The sequence below is a fragment of the Hemicordylus capensis genome, chromosome 3 (assembly GCF_027244095.1).
Source record: "Hemicordylus capensis ecotype Gifberg chromosome 3, rHemCap1.1.pri, whole genome shotgun sequence".
NCBI lineage: Eukaryota > Metazoa > Chordata > Lepidosauria > Squamata > Cordylidae > Hemicordylus > Hemicordylus capensis.
The window spans coordinates 290,478,733-290,504,231 of NC_069659.1; the positions used below are offsets into that span (position 1 = coordinate 290,478,733).

The 25,499-nt window shown below is 42.1% G+C and overlaps 1 protein-coding gene and 1 long non-coding RNA gene across 5 annotated transcripts in view; one reads left to right on the top strand and one right to left on the bottom strand.

Moving 5' to 3' along the window:
* Positions 1-21,738, top strand: part of LOC128350378 (uncharacterized) — a 38,756-nt gene extending 17,018 nt beyond the window's left edge. Inside the window, exons 2-3 of the long non-coding RNA XR_008319297.1 lie at positions 19,994-20,090; positions 21,632-21,738. This is a non-coding gene — a long non-coding RNA (uncharacterized LOC128350378). The remainder of the gene's footprint in view (positions 1-19,993; positions 20,091-21,631) is intronic.
* The window catches only part of UGGT1 (UDP-glucose glycoprotein glucosyltransferase 1), a 118,853-nt gene that overhangs the window by 3,327 nt on the left and 90,027 nt on the right, over positions 1-25,499 (bottom strand). For all 4 annotated transcript variants that reach the window (XM_053308613.1, XM_053308614.1, XM_053308612.1 and 1 more), the window contains 15 exons: positions 23,210-23,340; positions 22,543-22,638; positions 22,049-22,151; positions 20,797-20,876; positions 19,486-19,675; positions 14,728-14,886; positions 13,592-13,677; positions 12,931-13,015; positions 11,499-11,587; positions 10,267-10,371; positions 9,186-9,270; positions 3,011-3,193; positions 1,946-2,106; positions 1,112-1,226; positions 27-143 (listed from right to left, as the gene is read on the bottom strand). In XM_053308613.1, coding sequence (XP_053164588.1) covers positions 27-143; positions 1,112-1,226; positions 1,946-2,106; positions 3,011-3,193; positions 9,186-9,270; positions 10,267-10,371; positions 11,499-11,587; positions 12,931-13,015; positions 13,592-13,677; positions 14,728-14,886; positions 19,486-19,675; positions 20,797-20,876; positions 22,049-22,151; positions 22,543-22,638; positions 23,210-23,340 — 1,785 coding nt within the window. The remainder of the gene's footprint in view (positions 1-26; positions 144-1,111; positions 1,227-1,945; positions 2,107-3,010; positions 3,194-9,185; positions 9,271-10,266; positions 10,372-11,498; positions 11,588-12,930; positions 13,016-13,591; positions 13,678-14,727; positions 14,887-19,485; positions 19,676-20,796; positions 20,877-22,048; positions 22,152-22,542; positions 22,639-23,209; positions 23,341-25,499) is intronic.

Below are 25,499 nucleotides of genomic sequence, written 5' to 3' on the forward strand. Positions count from 1 at the left end.
CATTCTGTATGTACAAGAAACCTTACCAAATCAATGGTTTTTGCTCTCTTCTTTGAAGCATCATCACACCATGTTTCACACCAAAGCCATTCTTGTGGGAGCGATTTAATGGGTACTTGATGGATCATGTTGTTGGGTAAGTCCTGTCAGAAGAAAAATAGTTGCTGGTTTTTTTAACATAGTAGAATTGTTTCCTTAGTGGCCTTTTGAAGGGCTTTCATGTAGTGTTACAAATCAGATTAAAATTAGTCCAAACTAAATGTTTTTCTGTCCAGAAAGCTGAAAATATATGCACACATAATAAGTACAGATCAAGACATTCTACTGTGGAAGATAATTTAGTTCCTTAAGATCACCGCGTGCAGTTCTCAATGTAAGGTGGTTTATGAACAAAAACTAAGCACAATGGATTGTGGAAACACAGAAAAGTCACAAGACACTCAGTAGATGTAGAAGCCAATAGTGGAGAATGTCTAACTAGATATTCTAGTGATTCCAAGTCTGGCCACTACCTGAAATTTTTATTTATCTATTTAGCACATGTATATACTGCCAAAACAAATGTCTTAAGGTATTTTACACACAGAAAATTTTAAAAGCCACAAGAATTAAAACAGTCAAAACAATTAAAAACAATACAAACATTTTAAATGGTTAACATCTACAATTGTAAGTGGTAATCATTTAATTGAAAAGCAGCTCTAACTTTACTGAGATGTTTCCATACAACACAAAAGGCCCATTGAGATTTTGAGCCTCCTTCATCCACTCACCTGCTATTATGGCTTCCCTTCAACAGGTCATCCTCCATATCAATCTTCACTATTTGTTTTTCCTGATAATCTGTATCTATTTCCATTCTTATCTCCTTATGCTTCATAGTACAGCAACTCTATGGTTTCCCCAAAACTAGAAGATACCTTAAAAAAACAACTCTGAAGATGCCTTAAGAAAAGAAAGTTCCTTAAAAGTGATACCTACCCGTAATAAGCTGTCTGAAAAAGCAATAGCTTCACCCCATAGTATGTGAGCATCATAAGGCTTTATGAGCAAGAGATGGATGTTATTAGATTACTGTGTTTCCCCGCAGTAATTCAAGCATAACAAGTACCTGATCAAGATTGGAGAGACTGTTGGGATCCTGGCTAAGTCCTTGGTATTGCCCTCTGAGCCGGTCTCCTGCAGCTATCTTCCTGAACTTCTTCAGATCCACAACATAGAGAGCACTAAGAACAGACAGAACAGCTGTTTGAGTCATTGTATCCAAGAGCTATATTAATGGGCTAAATCAAAATATATTCAAAATGGGTCCTCAGAATTATTAGATCAGAAATAGGGATGTGCTCAAAACATGATTCGGTGTCCGAATCACAGCACAATTCCTTTAAAACTGTGCATAGCATGCGTGGAGGCCATGTATGTGCCAGCATTGTGCAGGGGCAGCTGGTAGACGCCCCGCCGGCACACAATCATAGCTGAGGGGAGAGCAGAGATTATAGAAGTGGCTGCGAGCAGAGGAGGAGCAGGTATGGACCTGTTCTCCTCCATGTTAAAGGGGCTGTGTAAACCCTCAGTTTTAAAAGGCTTGTGCAGTGATTTGGATGCTGAATCACGTTTCAAGCACATCCTTAGTCAGAAGGGGCTAAATTACCAGAGCAGAAAGCAACACTTCAGTGCCTTTCATATTTTTTTGTTTCTTATTACGGTCAAAAGCTAAACCCAAGTCCTCTGACAAAATAATTTTTGCAGTCATTCCAAAATTTGTGATGAAATGCTCAATGGAAAAATGCAAAGCCTACAATTCACATGTTAACACGTGCACATTTCAACATGAGATCACCAACTCCACTGACAGTAGTACTTAGTGATGCAGTTTTCAAGTGCGTTAAAAAAAAAAAAAAGCAACAACCATATGAGCACCAGACAGGAAAAAAACTTCTGTCACCTGATGTGGTATTTTCTTCCAGCCAAATGACTCGCCCAGTATCCTGATTTCCAGAATCTATAGCCATCCATCTCTCTTCGGCTTTCACAGAACGGCGTATATCCATAAGGTGCCCCGTCCAAGTTGAAATCTCTTAGCTCCTTGAGGTCTGTCCGCACAATCTGAGGAAAAGGAAATGCAAAGCCTACCTTCAGCTTCAAGGTTAGATATTCTGGTGGAGAAACCTGAGGCTGGGACCTCCACAGTCATGATAAAGGCCCATTAGATGGAGGGCTCCATCCTCAAAGCCTGCTCTCCCCCATCACATCCACTAATGAGAACGTAACCATGGTGGAGCAAACCCAATTTGCTTTTCCAAACCTGGACCCAACCCTGGAGCTGTCTTCAAAAAGCGAAAGAAGAACCATGTGCTCTTGCTGCCTCTTCTCTTCCCCTACACCGCACAATCAACTAATAGAGGAAGTATAATAAAAGCTGCCCTGAACCCATAGCATGCTGTACATATTTTAATCAACTGAATTAAAACTGACCTGTTCAGCTCTGTTTATATTACAGAAGCCCTCTCTAGGAAAACGGAAAAGTGGGCTGCAAATCTAGACAGAAGTCAAGTGTGATGACAACTGTCCAGTTCTGTTACACATGGTAACCATGGCTCTTTAAAAGTGAGGAGCGGAGTGTGAGAAAAACAAAACTTGGTTGATAGTGAAATCTCATGTCAGTGGGGATTGCAAATAGGCAATATAGGGGTCAGAGATGTGGGACTTGTCTACTAGCTGCAGATGTCACAAAAGCTCTATCGTCTGACTTGCTCCATTTTTCCACACTGTAATCCCTAGGGGCAGGGAACATTTTAAGGGCTCTCTCATAGGTGAAAAGTTGCAAGTTCTCTAAATCAAGCCTATTACTATTCATTAAAGATTTCTGAGGATGCTGTTCCTGCACAAGCCAGCAAAACAGTATAGAAAGAAGAGCAGGGGAGGTATTCTGTGTCATGTATATAAATACTGCAAGCCATGTGTTTCCTAGCACCAATCTAGGAATATCTGAGGCTTCAAGACTGCTTACCTGGTCAGCATCTACAAACAGGAATTTATCCACAGCAAGGGGGAAAAGCACATCCAGAAAGAGGATTTTGTAACCCCAGATGATACGCTGCTTCTCCGTTTGCTGGTGAAGCCATCGTGGCCATTTATATTGGACTAGTTCATACTGGAAATTGTATTCAGCAGCCATATACGGGATGAACTCCTGGAAGGAAAGTATAGTTACTGGTCCCCAGAGCTATATAAAGACAACATTTAAAGCAAACTTTATTTTTAGAGCAAAATATCTTCCAACAAAAATCCTTGGAAATAGATATTTGGCTGTAGAAATATGGGTAAGGATGGAAGTGCAAGCTTAAGATCAGGAGTCCACACATACTGACTGGGCTTAGTAGCCAATAATTGTTTCTAGTAGCCAGGGAGGCTTTGCTTTCTCATTTCCTGTAGGAGTGTGCATGGTTTTGGTCCGGCATAATTGAACAGACCGCCGGACCGGTCCGGAGGTCCGGCGGTCTGGCTGGGCGGGGGACTATGACTTTAAGTGGGGGGCGTGGTAGTACTCCCCCCCCCGCCGCTCTTCCCCCTCCGGCGCTGGTCCTTGAAAAAATCTTGGGGCGGCAGAGCTCCTCTCTGCCGCCCCTGCCCCCGTCGTTGTTTGGAAAGCCTTAACAGAGACGAGCGCTAGCGGCACGCATGCGCCCTGCACGCACGCTCGTCTCTGACGCTGCAGCGCGCGTGCCGTATACGTCACGTATACGGCGCGCGCTGCAGCGTTAGAGACGAGCGCGCGCGCTGCGCAGGGCACATGCGCGCCGCTAGCGCTCGTCTCTGTTAAGGCTTTCTAAACAACGATGGGGGCAGGGGCGGCAGAGAGGAGCTCTGCCGTGAAGATTTTTGCAAGGACCAGCGCCGGAGGGGGAAGAGTGGCGGGGGGGGGGAAGTACTACCACCCCCCCGCTTAAAGTCACAGTCCCCCCCTGCCGGACCAGGGGGGGGGGGCTCCGAGCCATGCACACCCCTAATTTCCTGCTACAGCAAGTAATCAGGGGTGTAGCCACTATTGGGTGACTGGGTTCAAAGAACCTGGGCCACCACGCCTCGCAGCCCTGACACCCCCCCCCCCCGCGTCTGATGTCAGATGCAGTGGGAGCCAGACGGCCCCGTTTGGGAGTTAAATGGCCATTGTTGCATTCACAGCACAGCTAGGAGCAAGATCTTCGCTGCCTTAAAGGCAGGGAAGAGCCACTCCTGGCCGCGTTGCGAATTCAGTGCTGGCCTGAATCTAACTCCCGAACGGGGACGCACAGCCCCGTTCGGGAGCCAGTCCATGCCCCCCACGTGGTTAACCCCCACATCTGGTGTATGGCTAACCCCCACGTCTGGCATCAGATGTAGGGGGCGGTTGTGAGCAGGGCTGCCACATCGGCTGGACACATCGGCTGGACACATCGGCAGAGCCACTGGTCTGGCTCTGCTACCGCAGGCAATGTATGTGTTAGAGTTGAAGGGGAGAGGTTGCTACAGTGATGTGGTGTCCTGGTGCAAGATTCAGGCTGGCATCATTTCAAAAGATGCAGTCTTTGCCTCTCTGAGCTGCAAGAAGCATTTGAAGAAAACAAAAAACCTTATTACTCCTATATTAGATGCTTTCCTTGCTGGTCACTAAAACCAAGTTTATGGTTACCTCTGGCAACTAGCTAATTGTATTTGTGGATCCCCTTAAGAGATTTAAAGATGACGGTATCTTGATTTTTAGGCTACCATGAATGTGGTCAATCCCTATCTAAAAATTTTAATCATTGCTTTTAAATATGCCAGCAAAGTCCCACATTTAACTTGTGACTCAAGCACATTATTGTTAGAGCACTGAGAAAGATTCGTTACAGCAAAACAAGAGAATATTTGGCACAGACCTCCACCTTGCAATGTTCCTCTGGCACAAGAACAGAGTCTGTTCTCTTCTGAAACCCCAGTGTGACTATTCTGATTTTTTTTTCAAATGGTACAAGAGAAAAAGATGAAGGCAGCTCACATTAACATCAGAGTACTTTGAGACCACAATGACGATGGACAATGAAAAGTCTATTTCTTTCCCATGCTCCACCTCAGTGAACTGAAAGGGTAGAACATAATCCCTTACAAGTCTCAGTGTACTCTGCAGACTGCTAGCCAAGGCAAGCTATTGTGAGATAGACTATACTAGTAAATACACCAGGACTTACATGTGAACTGCCTCACTGCAATGGTTCTCCAGTGAGCAAACTTGTTACTAGGCCATTCCTATAAGGCAGTGCTCTAGCCAGAATCTTAGTCCTTCTACATATTAATATAGAAACATTCATTTAGAACCAGGAGTACCCAAATGAGATTGGATAACGATTCATCTTGAACAGTGTTCTCTCTAATTTTTTTCATCTGTGTGCAGAATGAGTTTTGTTCTGGTGGGGGAGTATCAAGGCAGTGTGTGCGCACGTGAATTCAGAATGGGACCTTCCTGATTCAACTTGAGCGGGATCTAAAATTAACTGAGCAGACATTAAAAAAAACTTGTGAGCACAGGTATGTGCGCACATCTTAGAGGGAACACTGATCTTGAAACATACTATGAACTGAAAAGCTGAAGCTCACTGGCATTGTTTGTTTATATTTGTACACCGCCCCAAATTTCCATCTCTGGGTGGTTTACAGCAACATAAAAAAATTAAAACAGAACTAAAAACCTTAAGACAATTTAAAACCACAAGTCTACTTATTTCATCTGGTTTCCCCCCGCACCCCCTTCTGGATTGGGAGAGGGGCTGTGATTTCTGTGCACTTCTCCATTGGGCTGCTAACTGTTGTTTTGCTCACTTTTAATTACTGTACATCTTGAACCTGGGCTGGATTTGCCTGATGAGGGTGGGGTGAAAGCCACAGCTGTTGAGCTTTTAAACTTTTGGCCCTTATGAAGGTTTTTCCCCTGGAACAACACCGGGGCGCTGCCTCCAGCACAGCGGGCAGCCCCCGTGGGAGTGGGGCACCAGTGACCTACTGCCCACTGGTGGAGCTGCCCACCAGTGGGTGGCCCCTGAAGCCAGCTACCAAAGGGGGCTGGCCTAAGGCCAAATGTATTGTTTTGGACTCTTGTTGGGGGAACCATTCCAGTGGTGGTGGGGAATCAACAAATATATGGTGCTGGTTGGTCAGCCAATAATTGGGGAAGGGGACTCAAAAATGTAATTGCTGTTTCTCCTTTCAGCAGGCTTACAACCTCTTTGACCTTGGAGAGCAGTGCCAATTACCCACAGAACCTCACCTTATTACTCTGTAATGCCAGGTCAGTCCAAAATAAGTCTGAGATCATCCATAACTTGATTGTGAAGGAACTGACCTGGTATGCATTATGGAGACCAAGTTGAGAGAAGCTTGCGTCCGGTTTGCTCCCAGCTTCTCCTGGTGGTATACTCCGTGGTGGAGCATGTGAGAGGACATGGGTGGAAAGGTGGGGTGGCTGTGTCTGTGTCTACAGCAATACCATCCCTTACCAGGATCCCTGTCAGGGAATTGGCCTATATTGAATGTGTATACCTAAGCCTAGGGACCAAGGATAGACTGGGACTTCTGTTAGTGTACCACACTGCCCAACAGAGTCCCTAACTGAGCTGATGGATCTGGTTGTGAAGTTGGCATGGGAGTTGCCCAGGTTGTTGTTGGTGGGGGACTTCAATGTTCATTTTGGAACTGGGTTGTCAGGAGCAGTTCAGGAGTTCATAGCAGCCAAAACAGCTATAGGCCTATCCCAGCTGGTCTCTGGACTGATGCATGATGCTGGATCACTCGCTCGATTTGGTCTTTTGCTCTGATCAGGGTGGTGTTCTGTGGGTGGGGACTTCCTGTTATCTCCCCATTGTCATGGACAGACCACCATCTGGTTAAGGTAGGACTTGCAACCACAACCCACCTCTGCAGGGGTGAAGGACTTATTAGGTTGGTCCACCTGAGAAGGTTACAGGATCCAATAGGATTCCAATAAGCCTTTGAAGGGTTTAGAGTTGACTCTGCTAGTGATTCTGTTGATACTCTGGTGCAAACATGGAATAATAAACTCACTAGAACAGTAGACACAATTGCTCCTAAGCATTCTCTCCAAACCTACTTCAAAATTAGCCCAGTCATATTCAGAACTATGGGAACTGAAGCAGTGAGGTAGACAACTATCGCGCAAGTGGAGGAAGACTCCGTACAAATCCAATGGATCACAATACAGAGCAAATGTGAGGATATATGCTTTTTGCAGTGCAGGCGGCAAAGAAGCGGTTCTTTTCTGCCCCCATTGTTTCTGCAAATTCACGTCCAGCTGAGTTGTCTAGTATGTGTCCTCCCACCTCACCAAATTTGAACTTGGAACCATAAGTCACTCGCTGTGACGTTTTCAATAACTTTTTTGCAGATAAAATCTCTCATATTTGGGCCAAACTAGATTCCACGATTACTGCAGAGTCTACTGTAGAGATGTCTAGCAACTCCTCATATAGGATTAGAGTAGGCCACTTTCAGTTTGTGACTCCTGAAGATGTGGACAAACTGCTTTGAACTGTACATTCTACAACCTGTTCTCTTGACCCTTGCCCCATCTGGTTTATTTCATCTGGTAACTGTATTATCAGAGAGGGTCTGGTAAATATTATAAATGCTTCTCTGAGGGAAGGCAGGATGCTTCTCTGAGGGAGGGTGTTATTAGACCTTATTTGAAGAAACCTGCATTGGATCCCTCAGAGTTAGCTAATTACAGAACCATTTCTAACCTTCCATGGTTGGGTAAGGTGATTAAGCGGATGAGGTCTGGTTACAGTTGCCACTAGCTCGTTTGCTGGCAACTCAGGACTGGGTCTTTTTTGTGGCTGCCGCAGGGCTTTGGAATATGCTCCCTGTCAAAACTGTGTACACCGCCTAGAGATACACATATCATGCAGTATATACATATGATAGATAGCCAGATAGATACATAAAATGGCATGGATCACCATGGCCATGTCCGCTTGCCCCAGTTGTGGAATGTCCTCCATAAAGAGGCCACCAAAACCTTATTTTATTATTATAACCAAGTTCCCCTTTGAGAAAGAAATAAGGGATACAATGAGGTTGTTCTCACAACCAGCTCTACCTGGGCTAGCACAGCCCTACCTGGGTAATGCTCCTCGTGAGAACCACTAGGATCAGTCCCGATCCTAGCACTTCTCAGCTGATAGCCCAGGTCTTTTACCTGGGCTAAAAGTTAGGTAGGAGCACGTGCACATGCCCTCCTCCCTCACCGCCTGGTTGGGTGGGCAGCCGGGCTGCCAGCAGCTCTTTATAGGCCGCCAACAGCCATTTTAATGATAGAGGTTGGGGGAAGGAACGACCTATCCTCTAGAATTTCCACAATGCACCACGCTGCTCGTGAGGTGCACTGTGAGGTTCCTGGAGACCAGACTCCGCTTCCCCAGCCTCCCGATCACCATGCCACTAGCCGCAGCGGTGATCACACAGGCGGGCAAGTGGTGTGGCTGGGAGAAAAAGGAAGTTGTGTGGGGGAACATAGGTGTGATCTTGCCTTCCTCCCCGCCCTCCCCATCCACAGTGGTCGTGTGAACAACTCTAATATGTGATCATCAGCTTTGACTGAAAAAAGGTTCAGATCAGGGGTACGCAACATGCATCTCTCCAGGCGTTGCTGAACTACAACTCCCATCATCTCTAGCCACAATTTATTACAGCTGGAGATGATGGGAGCTGGCATTCAGCAACATCTGGAGAGCCACATGTTGCCTAACCCTGGTTTAGAAGAAACAAAAGGCATCAGTACAAAGATGTGAAATTATTTCCTGCAACTCTCTCAATATTTCCTTTACATACGAACATAGGCAGCTGCTATATACTGAGTCAGACCAGAATTGTCTTCACAGACTGGCAGCGGCTTCTCCAAGGCTGCAGGCAGGAATCTCTCTCAGCCCTAACTTGGAGATGCCAGGGAGGGAACTTGGAACCTCAGATGCTCTTCCCATCCCCTAAGGGGATGTATTTATATGTATTTAATTAATTGCATTAGCTCACCTCACATGCATTTATATTCACTGACTGATCAGTCAGTCAGTCAACTGATATTTGGGGGAGAGAATATTTTTAAAGTGCTTCAATTTTGTTTTGTAATTTTTGTTGTTGTTATTGTTTTAACAAACCTTAAATGTAGGTGACAAATAGTTCTTCAAGAACCAGAACTTCACGGGCGTCTGTGTGTTTTTTAGCACAGATAACATCATGATGCTGTCAAAACAAAAAAAGGAAAAGGAAAAAAAGAGAACTGTTTTAACTAGCTGGAACTAGCACAAATCAACAGCACACATACTACAATATAACTGGTTCTGCTCCTACATCTAGTCCTTCATGCAGTTCGTATTGGTGAAATTATTAATGACTGTATATTGTGTACTGTATATGCTATTTTTGCAGAAAAAATATACACTGGCAGATGTATATTAAGAGATTACATGGGTGGGCGGGGGGGGGGGAATAGCCATCTTTTAAGATTAATTAAATTAAATTAAATTAATAATCTATTGAAGAACCATCATGACTTGAAGTCACAGGAAGCTGCCATATACTGAGTCAGACCATTGGTCCATCTAGCTCAGTATTGTCTTCACAGACTGGCAGCGACTTCTCCAAGGTTGCAGGCAGAAATCTCTCTCAGCCCTATCTTGGAGAAGCCAGGGAGGGAACTTGGAACCTTCTGCTTTTCCCAGAGCGGCTCCATCCCCAGGGGAATATCTTGCAATGCTCACACTTCTAGTCTCCCATTCAACTGCAACCAGGGCAGACCCTGCTTAGCTAAGGGAACAAGTCATGTTGCTACCACAAGACCCGCTCTCCTCTCCCTTAGGATGATGTTTATCCTTCTCAAAACTGAAAATGTAAAGGCTCTTGATCAAGGGTTCTGGAAATGTAAGAGCTCATTACTACCTGCACAGAATTCAGAAGTGTAGGAAGTTGCATTTTTCTACATTACTTCGGGATGGATAGAATTTAGATATATCCACCTCCATAAATAAACAAGCAGCTCTTTATATATGAAGAACATAACTTTGTAATGATGCAGCAGTGGGAGTAATCATAAATGTGGATCATGTTGACATTGGCTGGAATTGACCTTCTGCAAAGCAATGTAGTTAATGCCAACTTATATACAGTCTCCCAAATTGCCACTTACAAGCAGCAACACATTTTCCAGTTTGAGTAACATACTATTGATCCTAGACTAACCGAAGGAATCTTTCATATAGATGTCCTGATGCCACTGAAAATATGTTGATCACATCATCTTTATCTTGTTTCACTTCTTCTTTCTTCTGTCCACCTGTAAATCCCCTAAAAAAGAAAAGGGAGGGGGAGCAAAATGCTTATACCAATCTGCAGTATCAAAAAAGACAACCAGATTTCTGCTTCTCCTCAATCCAGAAGATACAGACTATGACATTAAGCATTAAAAATCCCAGTGTCCAAAAAAGCACAGTGTCATTTGAATGTGAAACATGTAATTCAGACATAACAAATGCATCTGATAAGCATTCATAGCACTTCCCTATGAAAACCCATCCCACCATACATTAGTCTGTTGCAGATGAACAGTTCTGCAGAAATTCAAAGATTAATACTCTACTTCTTCTTTCAGGAATTAATCCAGAAATGAATTCAGTTGCAAATCAATTCCCATGTCATACCCCAATAATTAGCAATTGCAGTATGGCCTATTTTTAGCCTAATTTCCAGTAGGCTTATGAATTTACCCAGCATTCTGCGTGTCCGTCCACATGTGTGTGTCCCCCATCAATTTTGCAATGCCTGGACCAATATGAACCAAATTGGGTATAGTTACAGGGACACACAGAGACATCTCAATGGTGTAGTTTGTGATGATATCATCCACCCCAATTCAATATGGCAAATGCGTAAACATTTGAGGCATGAGTGGGCTAACCGCCTAACTGATTTGAACCAAATTTGCTACAGGTCTAGGGACACAAAGGGATGGCTCAAGGGCATCGTTTGTAATGATGTAATCCACCCTGAATCAAGATGGTGAATATTTGAGGTGCATTTGGACCAAATTTGGTACAGTTGTAGGGACACATAGGGACACTTCAAATGCATAGTTTGTGATGATGTCACCCACCCCACTTCAAGTTGGTGGATGCATGAATGTATGAGACACAAGTGGGCTAACTTGTAAACTGCCTAACAGATCTGGACCAAATTTAGTCCGGTTCTATGATAGTGATAGTGAAAGGGATATTGAAAGAAAAGTAGGCAATTAGTTCTTTCAAGAACAACTTGTTAGTTTTTAAAGGCTTCATATCAATTGCATGTTTCTCAGCAGCTACATTTAAAATATCAGGGAATTTTCCCACCTCAAATATAGAAAAGCAGGGTGGAAATTGGTTAAACAAATATAATTCAGGTTCTAGAAAGACATGAGAAGAGACAACTCTGCTTACCATTTAAGAGACTCCCAAAATCCAGACTCATTCTCATTAGTTCCATCACTTAGCAAGTCTTCATTTAGCATATCGAGTTTTTTCTGAACCTACAGAAAGAGAAATAACACAAGTCTCTTATTAATTGCCGGTTGATCAGTTGGTGCGAAATAAAGTCATACTTCCTGATGACCTACAGATATCCAATTTCGCATATACTATCCTGCCACTGAAATTAGCTGAATGCACTTTTTACACTGGAATATGATGTTGTTGTTATTTTTTAGAAGAAATTCTATAATCATGTTTTAATGCTTAGTGTTCTCAACAGATTTTTAACACTCAAAAATCAGATCAATAATAATGAACCGAGGAGAAGCAGAAGATCTTTCTTAGATTCAAATTTACCATATATGGTAATTATTCAATAAAATGAATATTTGAATTTGAAATCCTACAAATTTCAAACTGTTTTTACTTTCCTTTTGCAAACACATCAATAAACAATTCTATGACATATATTTAATTTCTTGAACTTTCCTATAGGTGTAATCTATGCAAAATGACTTTGCCCAATCTACAATAGGCCTCACCTACATATACAAGGTCCCAAAAGCCAGTCATCCATAGCTCCCTTCTCACCCCCACCTGTGCACTTTGCTCCATGTATGGGAATTTATTTCTTGAATGTAGCCCTCTTATGAGCACTTATTGGACAGCTACATGTGCCTAATGAGATGCCTAAGGTGTAGCTGGATAGCTCATAAGCTTCTAAACATTAAATACTGTCCAAGGGAATAACAACAGGGCAAGTGACATAACTTTTAAAAAGGAGGGGTGTGTACCTACTTTGCACCTTTAATTACGGCCACTAGATATCCAACTCTGTTTTGTTTCAATATATTTATTAATTTTAGGATGTCATTGGTATACTGTTGGCCCAATGTGGAGGGCAAGGAATGGGAAAGAAGACACAGTACTCCAAATTAAAAACTTGGCAACTTTCAGCAAGTTCCTTTACATAACTATTTGGAAGTAAACTTCACTGTGTTCAGTGGGACTTACTCCCAGGTAAGCGTGCATATGCCCACAGGCTTTGCCTTCCGTCTCGCATTGCCTCCATTTCCTAATCTATGGGAATAAGAATAGTTGTTTTCTTCCACAAACAATTTTCAAAGACCAACTGAAAAGTATTACAGGGTAAGCTAAGAATTTGGTGGAAGAAGCAAAAGCCTCTCTTTCACTCTTTCCACAAAAGAAAGAGCAAATCCTGATAAGAGACATGTGATTATATTGTTGTCATCCAGTTCCCTTACTATCCATCTATGGGTTTGCTTCGCCCATAGGGCCCTCTATAAGCCAATTATATGAGTGCAACAAGGGCCTCTCCTCTTCCCATTACAAAATAATTTTTTCTTAAAATAATGCTTTGCCATGTCATTTTTGAACTCACCTTCACTTTAATAATTTTGCTCTTGAAATTGTTGATAACAACAATAATGTCACTGGCATCTGGAGGAGAATCTGTACCATCATGGCTAAAACAAATTACAATAATTAAAACATTTAACTCAATAAACACTCTAAGAGAAGTGCTACTTTGTTTCCAGTTCTGTCATTTCTTTTCTACACACAATCCTGTTTAAAAAAAGCTTTCCCTCGCATTCAGTCTGTCCTCCTACTCAGTTCAGATATCAAAAAACATTATTTCAGAAAGGATCATATAAACCAGGCCTATTCAACATAGGCCCCCAGATGTTTTTGGACTACAACTCCCATGATGGCCAATAGCTAGGGATTATGGGAGTTGTAGGCCTACATCTGCAGGAGGGCCAAAGTTGAACACCCCTAATATAAACCTTAGTATCGATATACACATTTACTTATGCATCAATAAATCTTGGATCTTACAAGGCAGTATACCCAACTGCTTATAGACTTCCAATTTGTTAGCTTAGGGAAATTAAAATAAGTCATGTGTGCTGTTGGATGTTGTATCACCAATGAGAAAAACTGATGAACCTGACCATGCCACTGAGGTAGGCTATATGGGTCAGGATGAGTTCTGACCAGAACAAAAACACAAAGCAAAACAGTTGTTCCTAGTACTCTACCTATAGATCCTGTAGATATCTTCAGACCTCCCCTTTCTGAGTCTCAGAAACCAGGCACCAGGATTGGCTTTTAATTGGAAGTAGCCCTATAAAGCAGGAGAAAGATCAAATACAGACATGCTAGACAATGACAACTTCTCAGCACCACATTTAAAAAGACACCATGAGCTAAAAGGTTGTTGCTAATTAGCATATCTTATTTACACAAAAGTAACACAGTAAAAATGTTACTCTCAGATACAGGCAGAATGAAAAGCTACAGTGGGCAGAGAGGTTTCACTGACAACAGATGAGGTAGGGTTCTAAAAGTTACACAAGTTCAACAACAGAAACCAAGCGTTGAGGTGGGTTAACAGATGTCAGTTCAAAAATGGTAAGCAGGGCTGACGAAGCCAACATTGGCAGGTTCAGACAACACAGCCAATGTTGGATTCCTGCCCCCCCACCCTCCACTGGAACTCAGACTGCTGTAGAACTCCAGGAACCAGAGTTTCAGCTTCTATCATATCGTGTGAATCCACCCTAAGAATGGCAAAAGATTAACTTCTCTGCCACCAAGGGGGCTGGGAGCAATGTTTTAAACACATATAAACTAATATCTGCAAGATTCTCATATGAGCCAACAAAGAAGCATTATGCAAGTTAGGCATAAATGATCATGCCTAAAGGACATGAGTTTCTTCATATGGAAAAAGCTTTGGAGGAACTACATCCTCCCAGGCATCTCTGCATCTCCCAGTCACCTCACCCGAGTACCCAGCTTTCCCTTCAGCACTCCCTGCCTGCCCCCTGCACATTTCGCAGCAGCGACGCAGCTGCCCAGCTCTCCCCGTGCCAGAGCTGGGTGACTTTTAAAGAGCCCCGCCCACTCCCTTCTTACACTGGGGCAACTGCCCCGTCAGGCACTGCCTCCTTGTGGTGGGGGCTGGGAGTTCCAAAAACAGAATTCCAACTTTTAATGATGTGCACAGTCCTATTGCCGTCTCTTTCACACAGATAAGGGTCTCAATGCAAAGTCTCAGGATTTGAGAAAATATTTGATGGCCCATAGAAGGTCAATTGCCTGGGGTGGGCAGCTATTTGCAAATCTGTTTCAAGTATTCTACTTTAGTTTGGTTAGCAATGTAGTCACTTACTAAGTTGGCCATTACAATGGTGTCAACAACAACGGGGTTTGTTGATGTTCCTAGCGTGAACTGAAGTCCTCGGGGGGGCTGCCCTGTGGTGATATCATAGCAGTGCCCTTCCAAAAGGAGGTGCTCCAATTCATACTCAGCTGCCACAACACTCTCCACCTGAGAAAAGAAATAACCCCCTTTAAGTACTCAGAAGGTATAACCAGTTACATTTTTAGTGGCGGATTACTTTGTAATTTGAAATGAGATGAACTCTGAGAAATAAGACACACTGGCTGACATAGGAACATAGGAAGCTGCCATATACCAAGTCAGACCATTGGTCTATCTAGCTCAGTATTGTCTACACAGATTGGCAGTGGCTTCTCCAAGGTTGCAGGCAGGAATCTCTCTCAGCCTTATCTTGGAGAAGCCAGAGGGGGAACTTGGAACCTAGATGCTCTTCTCAGAGTGGCTCCATCCCCTGAGGGGAATATCTCACAGTGCTCACACTTCTAGTCTCCCATTCTTATGCAACCAGGGCAGACCATGCTTAGCTAAGGGGACAAGTCATGCTTGCTACCACAAGACCAGCTCTCCTCTCTCCATCTTAATGTTGTGTGTGCACTTCTAACAAAAGCATATGCAAAGCGCTAACCCCTGCACTTCTGAAGCATGGGAGCTCTTGTGCAAGGGCGTGACCATTTTTGCTGTGCTCCCCTTGTACCAGAAATGCTTTTTGTCCCACAGAAACACATCCTTGAGGATTGCGCAACCTCAGTATTTCTGTCGGTCAAAAAGCACTTTTGGAGCAATGGGAGTGCAGCAAAAATCATTGCCCTCTTGTGCAAGAGCGCTCATGCTTTTAGAAGCATGGGGGCTAGGGCTGTGTGCCCACTTTTGTTAGATGCAAGTGTGCACTGTTAGGATGTCAGCAACTGTTCTTGGTATGCACTTCACAATAGTACAATAAAATAACAAAAGAAGCCCTTTTCTCCCTCTCACATAAAATCCAATATATCGTATCTTTTCAAGACAGCTGATGGCTCAGGATTCTTAAGTGTACCACCAAAGCAGGTGTTGGATGCCGATTGTAAAGAATTTGACAATATTTTCGGTATGAGTGTTGGGAATTTCTTTTTCGTTTGGACCTGCTGCTGTTCGTGTGCCATCTGCCGCCGAGAAACTGTTCCAGAAATACAAGATGAGGAGCTCTTGTCTGTGCCAGTGGAATTAGTCACAGTCGTGTCTGCTGAAATGTTGCAGACGAGCTTTGCTATTCAAAATATGAATATTTTGTTTGCTTCTGTAATTACTGTGGTATGCTTGTCACAGAACTCAAGGACAATCGACAAACCTAGCTATGTTCTGTTGCTTTAGTAAGCAACAGCTTCATGAAGTTCCTGTAAATATGATACCATTATGTCTCAGTTTTGTTGAGAACGGCAGATATTTCCCCATATTTCTCTCTTCCCTAACAAAGCCTCTAACAATGACAAAGAACCAGCACAGTGCAATGGTTAGAAAGCTGGGCATGGATATAAGACACTGGGTGCGTGCAGGAACACCAGCAACTTCCAGTTATGTCTGGAAGACAAGGGCAATGGGGCAGCAGGGAAGTATTCTGCCGCCCCGATGGGCTTTGAAAAATATGGACGCCAGCGGGGGGAAAGCAGCGGGAGGAGTAAGTGCACCCTCCCCCGCTCTTAAAGATAGACCCCCCACCGCCTTTGAGCCTCCACGCCGCAGTCCTGTGCACATCCCTACTGAGAGAGATACCTGCCTGCAACCTTGGAGAAGCTATTGCCAGTCTGGGAAGACAATACTGAGCTACATAGACCAATGAACTTACTCAATATATGGCAGCTTCCTATGTTCTTATATTCCTAGAAGGTATCATGAGCCTCTGGACTGTGTGTCCTAAAACCTGTACTCTTGACATTTGCCCAACTTGCTTATCTCATCTGTTAATCATATTATCAGAGAGTGTCTGGTAAATATTATAAATGCTTCTCTGAGGGAGGGCAGGATGCCTCCTTGTCTTAAGGAGGCTGTTATTAGACTTTATTTGAAGAAACCTGCATTGGATCCCTCAGAGTTAGCTAATTACAGAACAATTTTAATCTTCCATGGATGGGTAAAGTGATTAAGTGGATGATGGCCTCTCAGCTCCAGGCAGTTTTGGATGATGCAGATTATCCCAGTTTTTGAGTGGGCTTTGGAGTTGAGACTGCCTTGGTTGGCCTGATGATGATCTCCATTGGCTACTGACAGACGGAGTGCAACTCTGCTGATCCTTTTGAATATCTCTGCAGCTTTCAATACCATCAACCATGGTATCCTTCTGACCTGAGGGAGGTGGGATTTGGTGGCACTGTTTTACAGTGGTTCCGTTCCTACGTCTCTGGGAGATTCCAGATGGTGCCACTTGGAGACTGTTGTTCTGCAAAGTGAGAACTAAAGTGTGGGGTTCCACAAGGCTCCATACTGTCTCCAATGCTCATTAACATCTACATGAAACCGCTGGGAAAGATCATCAGGAGGTTTGGCGCAAGGTGTAATCAATATGCTGATGACACCCAGATCTACTTTTCGACTTCATCAGGAAATTGCTATGCCTTCCCTAAATGCCTATCTGGAAGAGGTAATGGGCTGGATGAGTGGTAACAAACTCAAGTTGAATCCAAATAAGATGGAGGTACTGATTGGGGGGTGGTCTGGATCCGAGAGATTGTTTAGATCTGCCTGTTCTGGATGGGGTTACATTCCCCCGAAAGATCAGGTACATAGCTTGGGAGTGTTCCTGGACTCAAAGCTCTCCCTGGTTTCTCCGGTTGAGGCAGTGGCCAGGAGCAATGTTAATCAGCTTCAGCTGATACATCAGCTACGTCCATTTTTGAAGGTAAAGTAAAGTTGTGCCATCAAGTCAGTGTTGACTCCTGGTGACCAAAGAGCCCTGTGGTTTTCTTTAGTAGAATACAGGAGGGGTTTACCATTGCCATCTCCCATGCAGTATGAAATGATGCCTTTCAGCATCTTCCTATATCGCTGCTGCCTGATACAGATGTTTTGCATAGTCTGGGAAACATACCAGCAGGGATTCAAACCAGCAACCTCTTGCTCCCTAGGCAAGTTATTTTCCCGCTACAGAAGGTAAATGACCTTAAAACAGTGGTACATATGACTACTGTACTGCACTCTACGTGAGGCTGCCTTTGGACGTAATCGAGAAACTACAATTGGTACAGAATGCGGCAGCCAGATTGGTCTGTGGGACAACATGAAGGGATCCCATAACACCAATTTTAAAAGAACTGCACTGGCTGCTGCTATGTTTCCAGTTGAAATACAGAGTGTTGGTTATTACCTATAAAGCCTTACCTATAACCTATAGGTAACCTTAAATTACTTATAACCTTAAATTACCTATAAAATGGCTGGGGCGTTTTTAAGAGAGTGCCTTATTTGTCATGAACCCTGCAACCTGGATTACGAACTTCTGGAGAGGTCAGTTATGGTTGATGGCAGCTCATCTGATGGCGACCTGGGACCGAGCTTTCTCTGTGGCTGCCCCGGAGCTTTGGAATATGCTCCCCATTGAAATAAGAACATTTCCTTCTTTGTTTTTAGGAAGACCCTCAAGACTCACCTGTTCTTGCAGGCTTTTAATTAGAATTAATTTTAAGAATTTTTTAATAACTGTTTTATGTGATTGTTCTTATTGTGTTTCGTGGATTTTAATCAGTGACTTTTTATGATTGTTTTAAACTTTGTACACTGCCTAGAGATATGCATATCAGGCGATATAAAAATATGATAAATAAAGGTATACTAAAACTCACCCAGCACAGTGCATGTTAGCAGCCTAATTGTAACTATCCCTTCTATAGACCAGTTTAAAATTCATATTATGTTCATATTATTAAAAATCTTAATATGCATGGGTAGCATCCAGACCAGTCTTGCACTGGTATGAATGCTGTTGCACTCATGTAAGGATGCAGCAAATGCTTATGTAAAGAAATTCAGCTGTGTTCCAGGACTAGGTCTTGCATTAGTGCAACAAGCTGCAAAATCTCTTCAACAAGAGAACTCCCTGAACAACCTTTTGCACAAGCCCATATATGTGCAAATGGGGGACTCCTTGAGCAATATGCATTCAGGTGGTTCCTCTTCCTCTAGTGGTAGTGCAACTTTGTGGAGCACTGAAACCATAAAATGTGCTACCTCAAGTGCCACTGTGGATGCTACCCCACACCTTGTGGGTAGTACTGTATTTATCTGAATCAAAGATGACTCTGAATTTAAGATGACCCACCTTAGAAAGGAGAGGTTAGATACAGGTTATACCTGCATTTACTCAAAAGGAACAGAACACTGAATTTAAGATGACCTGATTTTTTAAAATAAAAAAATATGGGGGAAAACCCAGTCTTGGATCCAGGTAAATATAGTATTGAAGAAAGGACATAGTTTTTCTTAAGTATTAAGAAACTTTATTCGTGGAATTTTAAATTATCAGACAATATTAGTCATCATTAATATTTTAGTTTTTCTTAAGTACTACCTCCATTTATTAAAGTTTAAATTATCAGTCATCTTTAATATTTTCTCTTATATCCATATGGGGAAATGGAATATCAATATAAGACATACAACTGATGCAAAAACTATTTTTAAAATTATCAAGTTGAAGTCTCTTTTAAATCCTGAAAGAAATCATCCCCTCCAAAAAACACCAGAACACACAACTGACTGGGAAACAGTCAAGTCTCTTACCTCCTCTAAATAGATATTGTCAAGATCATATGATGTTCTTACAGACTCCACCATCCAACTTTCAGGAGTGTTTAGATTCAGAGTAAACAAGGGAGACTGAGGCATATCCAAGAATTTGGCAACTGGGCCAGGAACAAGTAGTTTGTCATCTGTGAAAGTGGGCTCTGGCTCCAAAACATAGCGATAGAAACTAAAATTTAAAATAGCAAATATTTTAATAGTTCTAGTGGAAGACTCTGCAATGCTTACAAACAATTTTCTTCATCCTGTGCATTTTAAGACCATATCTCTGACAGCGTCCTCCACCCCCACTTTCTGAGTCAGCAAAAAATACTACTTTGAGAAAGTGTACTTGGACCCCTCAGACAATAAGCCTGCTGGATTCCAGTGTATCTTGAGGCACTGCAGTTCTTCATTTTCCATCCAAAACTCAAGAAAAAGATTTTAGAAAATTATGCCCCTTTCATATTACTCATTCCTTGTCTCATTCTTTCATGCATCAACCAAGAAATGGTGGCACCAGAGGAACCAGAAAGCAGAGGACTGAAATGGAGTAAGAACTACACTGTTCAAAAGGTTCTACCAAATGAGACAACACAGAACAGGTAATACTTGTTTCCTTCTTACATAGGATCAGTAGTTTAGTAAACTACTAACTACTACTTGCAAGCTTTCAAATCACACAGGGCCCTCAAACAAGAGTAGCCTGCATCCAGACTAATGTTAATGCTGTAACACTAGTACAATGGGACTGCACAAACGGACATCTGTTAGATTAGTTCTTGAACTAGCTAGCAGAAGATGTTGACACATTGCACAATGCATTGTACAACCTTGTATGTGCCCTAGAGAGTATCGTCCAGTAGCAGTTATACAACACTGCAGAACACCACTGTACCACGCAGATCCGTAAATTTCTTAAGGATATGCAATTTCTCCTGCTGCACTAGTGCAACACTAATCTGGATGTAAGCAAATATTTGGAATAAAAAACATCATGCGAATATATATCTTATCTTACCACAAGCCTGTGTGATAAGATAGCTAAGCAGAAAAACATATTTTATATCAGAAGATTATGGACATTTTATTAGGAACTTGGCCAAAGTTTGATTTTTCACCATGATTAGCATGAGCTAATCCATTTGCTTGGAGCCCATGTTATAACTCTGCTCACAGTTCATTGAGAAATGAAGCCTAAAGCTTTCTGACAGAAGCAACATAAGACAGACTCGTGGTGGTGTTCTTTTCTTTTAAACAAGCATTTTCTGTTCTGTTTCATTACTCTTTATAAAGCTCATCATTCCTTACCTTTTCAAAGGCATGTCAGAGAGTTTGGACTGGCAATTCATAAAAACTCTAAGGTTCATGTTTATTAGTTTATTCAACACCTAATTTTTAAAAAGACACAAATATACAGTTAGATTTAGAGCAAGAGAATAAATTTCTTGCAATTTCCTGCCACTCCCTTACCCCCAAATGTGTGTAATTTTACTAGCTCACTAAGGCTGAGATTTTCAGATTGTTGCTCTGGAACAGTTCTAATGAAGTTATATAAAATGTGGAGCGAGGGGGAAGGTTACAAGGGGTTCTAAAGAAGAGAAAAGCCTAAATATGCAGATAAACTGGCATAAAAAGAACAAATAAAAAAAACTGGAAACCTTGCTTCTTAATATGTGTAGACCTTCAATCAATAAGTTAAATTTAATTCAAATGAGCTTCTTGGAAATTTTCATTTTCTCCAAATAAAAAGATATACACTTTCAAATGTGAAATACCTTAGATACCCTATGTTAAGCGTCGCACAAGACAATAGGTTTTCAAGAGTTTTTGCAGCAAACTAATAAAGACGGGGGGAATGATATTTTGTATTTTTAAAGCTTTCCAGTTAAAGAATGCAAGTACATTTTGAGTACAAATACCACCACTACTACTAAAAGGTGAACTCTTTTGTGAAACTGGTCCCAGCCCATGTACAAACATGTTGTTAGTCAAATATATATATATAGTTTACCCATCTTTTGACTTCTTAATTTTGGTTAAACAGAAAGAAGTGAACACTCAATGACCCAAGTACCATATTTCTTATCGAATCTAAGATTCTCTTTGACATACTAATTTTTATTTTTATTTTTTATTTTTACAGCAGCAATTTTTCTGATGGCCATTGGCTGGCAGCCACTGCCCACTCACCCCAGAATGCCCCTAGGATTGATGCAACATCATCATGTGAAGTGGCTTCACACAATTGCCCATAAGTCAATGTAAAGTAAGTAAAAGGGAGCCAGAAGTTCACATGGTGTACACTTTCCACTTGGGCATGTTGTCCAAACCTGCCAACATGTCCCATTATCAACTTCTGCCCGAGACTCTACCAAGAATCTTGGTAATCTTATATTCTGTGGAATTTGTTTTGTAAAATTGCAGGCTTTGTACACATTGTAAATAACCAGGGTGCCTCTCATTAAAAAGAGAGAGAAGGAAAAATAAAACCCCTAACTGCAAAAAAATGTTCAATTGTCCCTGAACTGCTGACTATTACGAACCAATAATGTATTCACACCATAAGTAATGGAGCGAGTCTTTGTGCATCTCTGGTAGCAGGGTCAACAATAGCCAGAACATCAAAATATGTCTCTCCCTCCTTTGGTCTTAACTTAATTGCACTAAAGGGAAGGAAAGAAAAAAGTGAGAGATATTTTTACAATTAGATATATACATGTAAGTATAATGTTAAAATAAAATGTTTCCCCTCTTTACCCCATAATGGAAAATGTCAGTAAAGGCCCCATCAAGGAGTTCCTGATATATTTTAAAGTATGTTTATTAAGGCCCTTTAAAAGAAGAGGCTAAATTATCAGAGTATAGAGCAACAATCTATTATTGATTTAGTTATTCCTACATCGCAAATAATTTATCACTATTTAATTATAACAAGTAACTAAACCTGAGCTAAGACCTTTTAAAGAATATTTATGACAGTTTACAGAGAAAGGGAATTTAAGTAGCTCACATACATGAAATCCAGAAATAAACCAATGGGAGTTAATTTTTTACCTGTATTTGTCTTCAAAAAAGTAGTATTCTATTCTTGCCTCTCCTTTTGGCTGAGCAGACAGAAGAGCATCCACCTTCATTACAAGATCACTGGCTCTAAAATAAAAGAGGTTTCATTACTTTCTAGTACTGCTATCCCTCATCAAATTACATTTGTATACAGTACATAAAAGTGCACTAAGTGCTTGTGCAAATTTCTGGGTGTGTTTTTTTTTAACAAGTGCTCCCTGGGCAACATGTTTAGAGTCAATGGCTTGGATCCAATGGTGTCATGAATGAGTGGAAAGGCACTTCTGCTCATATAAAGGGGTGATCTACAGTTTTCATGACTTCCCCTTCTCAGCTGCAGCCCCGCCAGCTGCAAAAGCCATTCTGGAGGATCTTCTGACACTCAGGAACAGCTTTTTAGGGAGTGCAGGAGGAACTGCAAGAGAGAGATGGCAGGGGAAGAGCCACTCACAGTCTAACTCATTATGAGGAACAGTCACCTAGAATCTAAAGCCTTCCAAAGTGGGTCATGGTGCCAAAAAAAAAGGGGGGGGAAGGAAAGGGAGGAAGGCAAAAGCTCCAACATTTACACCCTTTAGACCAGATGACAATTGTAAAGACCAAGTGAACAGAGGAATCCAGCTTCCACACTGCTTATAAGTTGCTCATGTTTACTTACAGATCTTCCTCTACTCCCAGCTGCTGAATATGAGTTTTTATTTTCTGCCCAGATGTCTTTAATATAATATTCTCTAGCAAGTGGAAATCATCCTGGTTAAAAAGCTCACCATCTTCCAATGGACCAATAATCTGAAGCGGGGTGTGGGGCGGGGGAGGAAATAGTGGAGGTAGATAATGAAGAAAGCAATAATGAAGAAAAATGCAGACATACCCGAAGAACTACACACATTAAGACCTGTGGCATAACCAAGACCAACTCATCTCACTATTGAGCAGTAGCAACTGGTATCAGTGGGACAGGTGTGGTTTGTTTAGTGCCCCCTGTCTCAACCGCACCAGCCACTACTGCTATTAAGAGCGTAAAAATCAAATACCTTTAAAAGGAAATTTGAACCTTTTGGAAAGTCAATATTGCCCCAGTCACGCGAACAACAATATCAACCACTTCTTGCCTTACAAACCTACCTGCTCACTCAGGTCATCATTTGAGGCCCACTGCAGTCACATAAGATAAGGCTGTTTCTGTAATGGCCCCCAGACTCTGAAACGCTCTCCCACCTGTTTGGCTCCTTCATTGCTTGGGTTTTGACACAGCAAATACAGGTTTTCTTTCAGAGGGCATTCAGGCCTACTGATAACTGAAAATGTCTTTGTTTTTGTTGTCTGCTGACCTCACACTTTTTTAAAAAAAATCATCAGATGCTTGATTTATTTTTTGTAATAGTTTTAACTAATTTGTATTTATTATGGCCTACATCCCGACTAGTTTTATTCTAGCGCAGGAGTTCCCAACAGGGGACACTATGCCCCTAAGAGCCCTCCAAAACGCAAGCAAAGGCAATCATGGAATCAACCAAGCAAAAAAAAGGGGGGGGGATATTCCACCATGACTACGGCAAACATATATAAGAATAGTATAAAGCAGCCAAACAATGAAGATGTATATTGACAAACAATGGACCAATAGTTAAATAATCTCTAATTGCTAACACTAATGAACATTAAATCATTAAACCTGACATAAGGGGGTTAAGTCATAGAGGATGCAAGTCATAGAGGATGCCCTGCTAAGATAGCTCAATGTAAAAAATTGATGCTTTGCTAAAGTATGCCATAGTAATCAGTTTAACCAGCAGGTACATGTAGTCACAGTACCAGATGTAACTATCTTGAGTGTGGATAAGATTAGTCCTTCTTTCCTTGCAGAGAAAATTGTGTGCAATATTAATGTGTTTGTTGCAGCTGTGGAGAAATAAAAAGATATGGAATTGATGCTGGATACTGGGTCAGCAGGTGCTATATTGACAGAATCAGTCTGTTTTCAATATTTTGGGGATGCATCGTAAAGGTAAAGTGTGCCATCAAGTTGATTTCAACTCCTGGTGCCCACAGAGCCCTGTGGTTTTCTTTGGTAGAATACAGGAGGAGGGTTAGCATTACCTCCTCCCACGCAGTATGAGATGATGCCTTTCAGCATCTTCCTATATTGCTACTGCGTGATATAGAACCAGCGGGGATTCACACCGGCAACCTTCTGCTTGTTAGTCAAGCATTTCCCCGCGGTGCCACTTAAGGGGATTAACCACTCACTAAACTCAAACTACAGTTATCATTTACAGGTGAAACTCGGAAAATTAGAATATCGTGCAAAAGTCCATTAATTTCAGTAATGCATATTAAAAGGTGAAACTGATATACGAGACAGACGCATTACATGCAAAGCGAGATAAGTCAAGCCTTAATTTGTTATAATTGTGATGATCATGGCGTACAGCTCATGAAAACCCCAAATCCACAATCCCAGAAAATTAGAATATTACATGGAACCAAGAAGACAAGGATTGTAGAATAGAACAATATCGGACCTCTGAAAAGTATAAGCATGCATATGTATTCAGTACTTGGTTTGGGCCCCTTTTGCAGCAATTACTGCCTCAATGCGGCGTGGCATGGATGCTATCAGCCTGTGGCACTGATGAGGTGTTATGGAAGACTAGGATGCTTCATTAGCGGCCTTCAGCAATTCTGCATTATTTGGTCTCATGTCTCTCATCCTTCTCTTGGCAATGCCCCATAGATTCTCTATGGGGTCAGGTCAGGCGAGTTTGCTGGCCAATCAAGCACAGTACACTGTATACTTTTCAGAGGTCCGATATTGTTCTATTCTACAATCCTTGTCTTCTTGGTTCCATGTAATATTCTAATTTTCTGGGATTGTGGATTTGGGGTTTTCATGAGCTGTACGCCATGATCATCACAATTATAACAAATTAAGGCTTGACTTATCT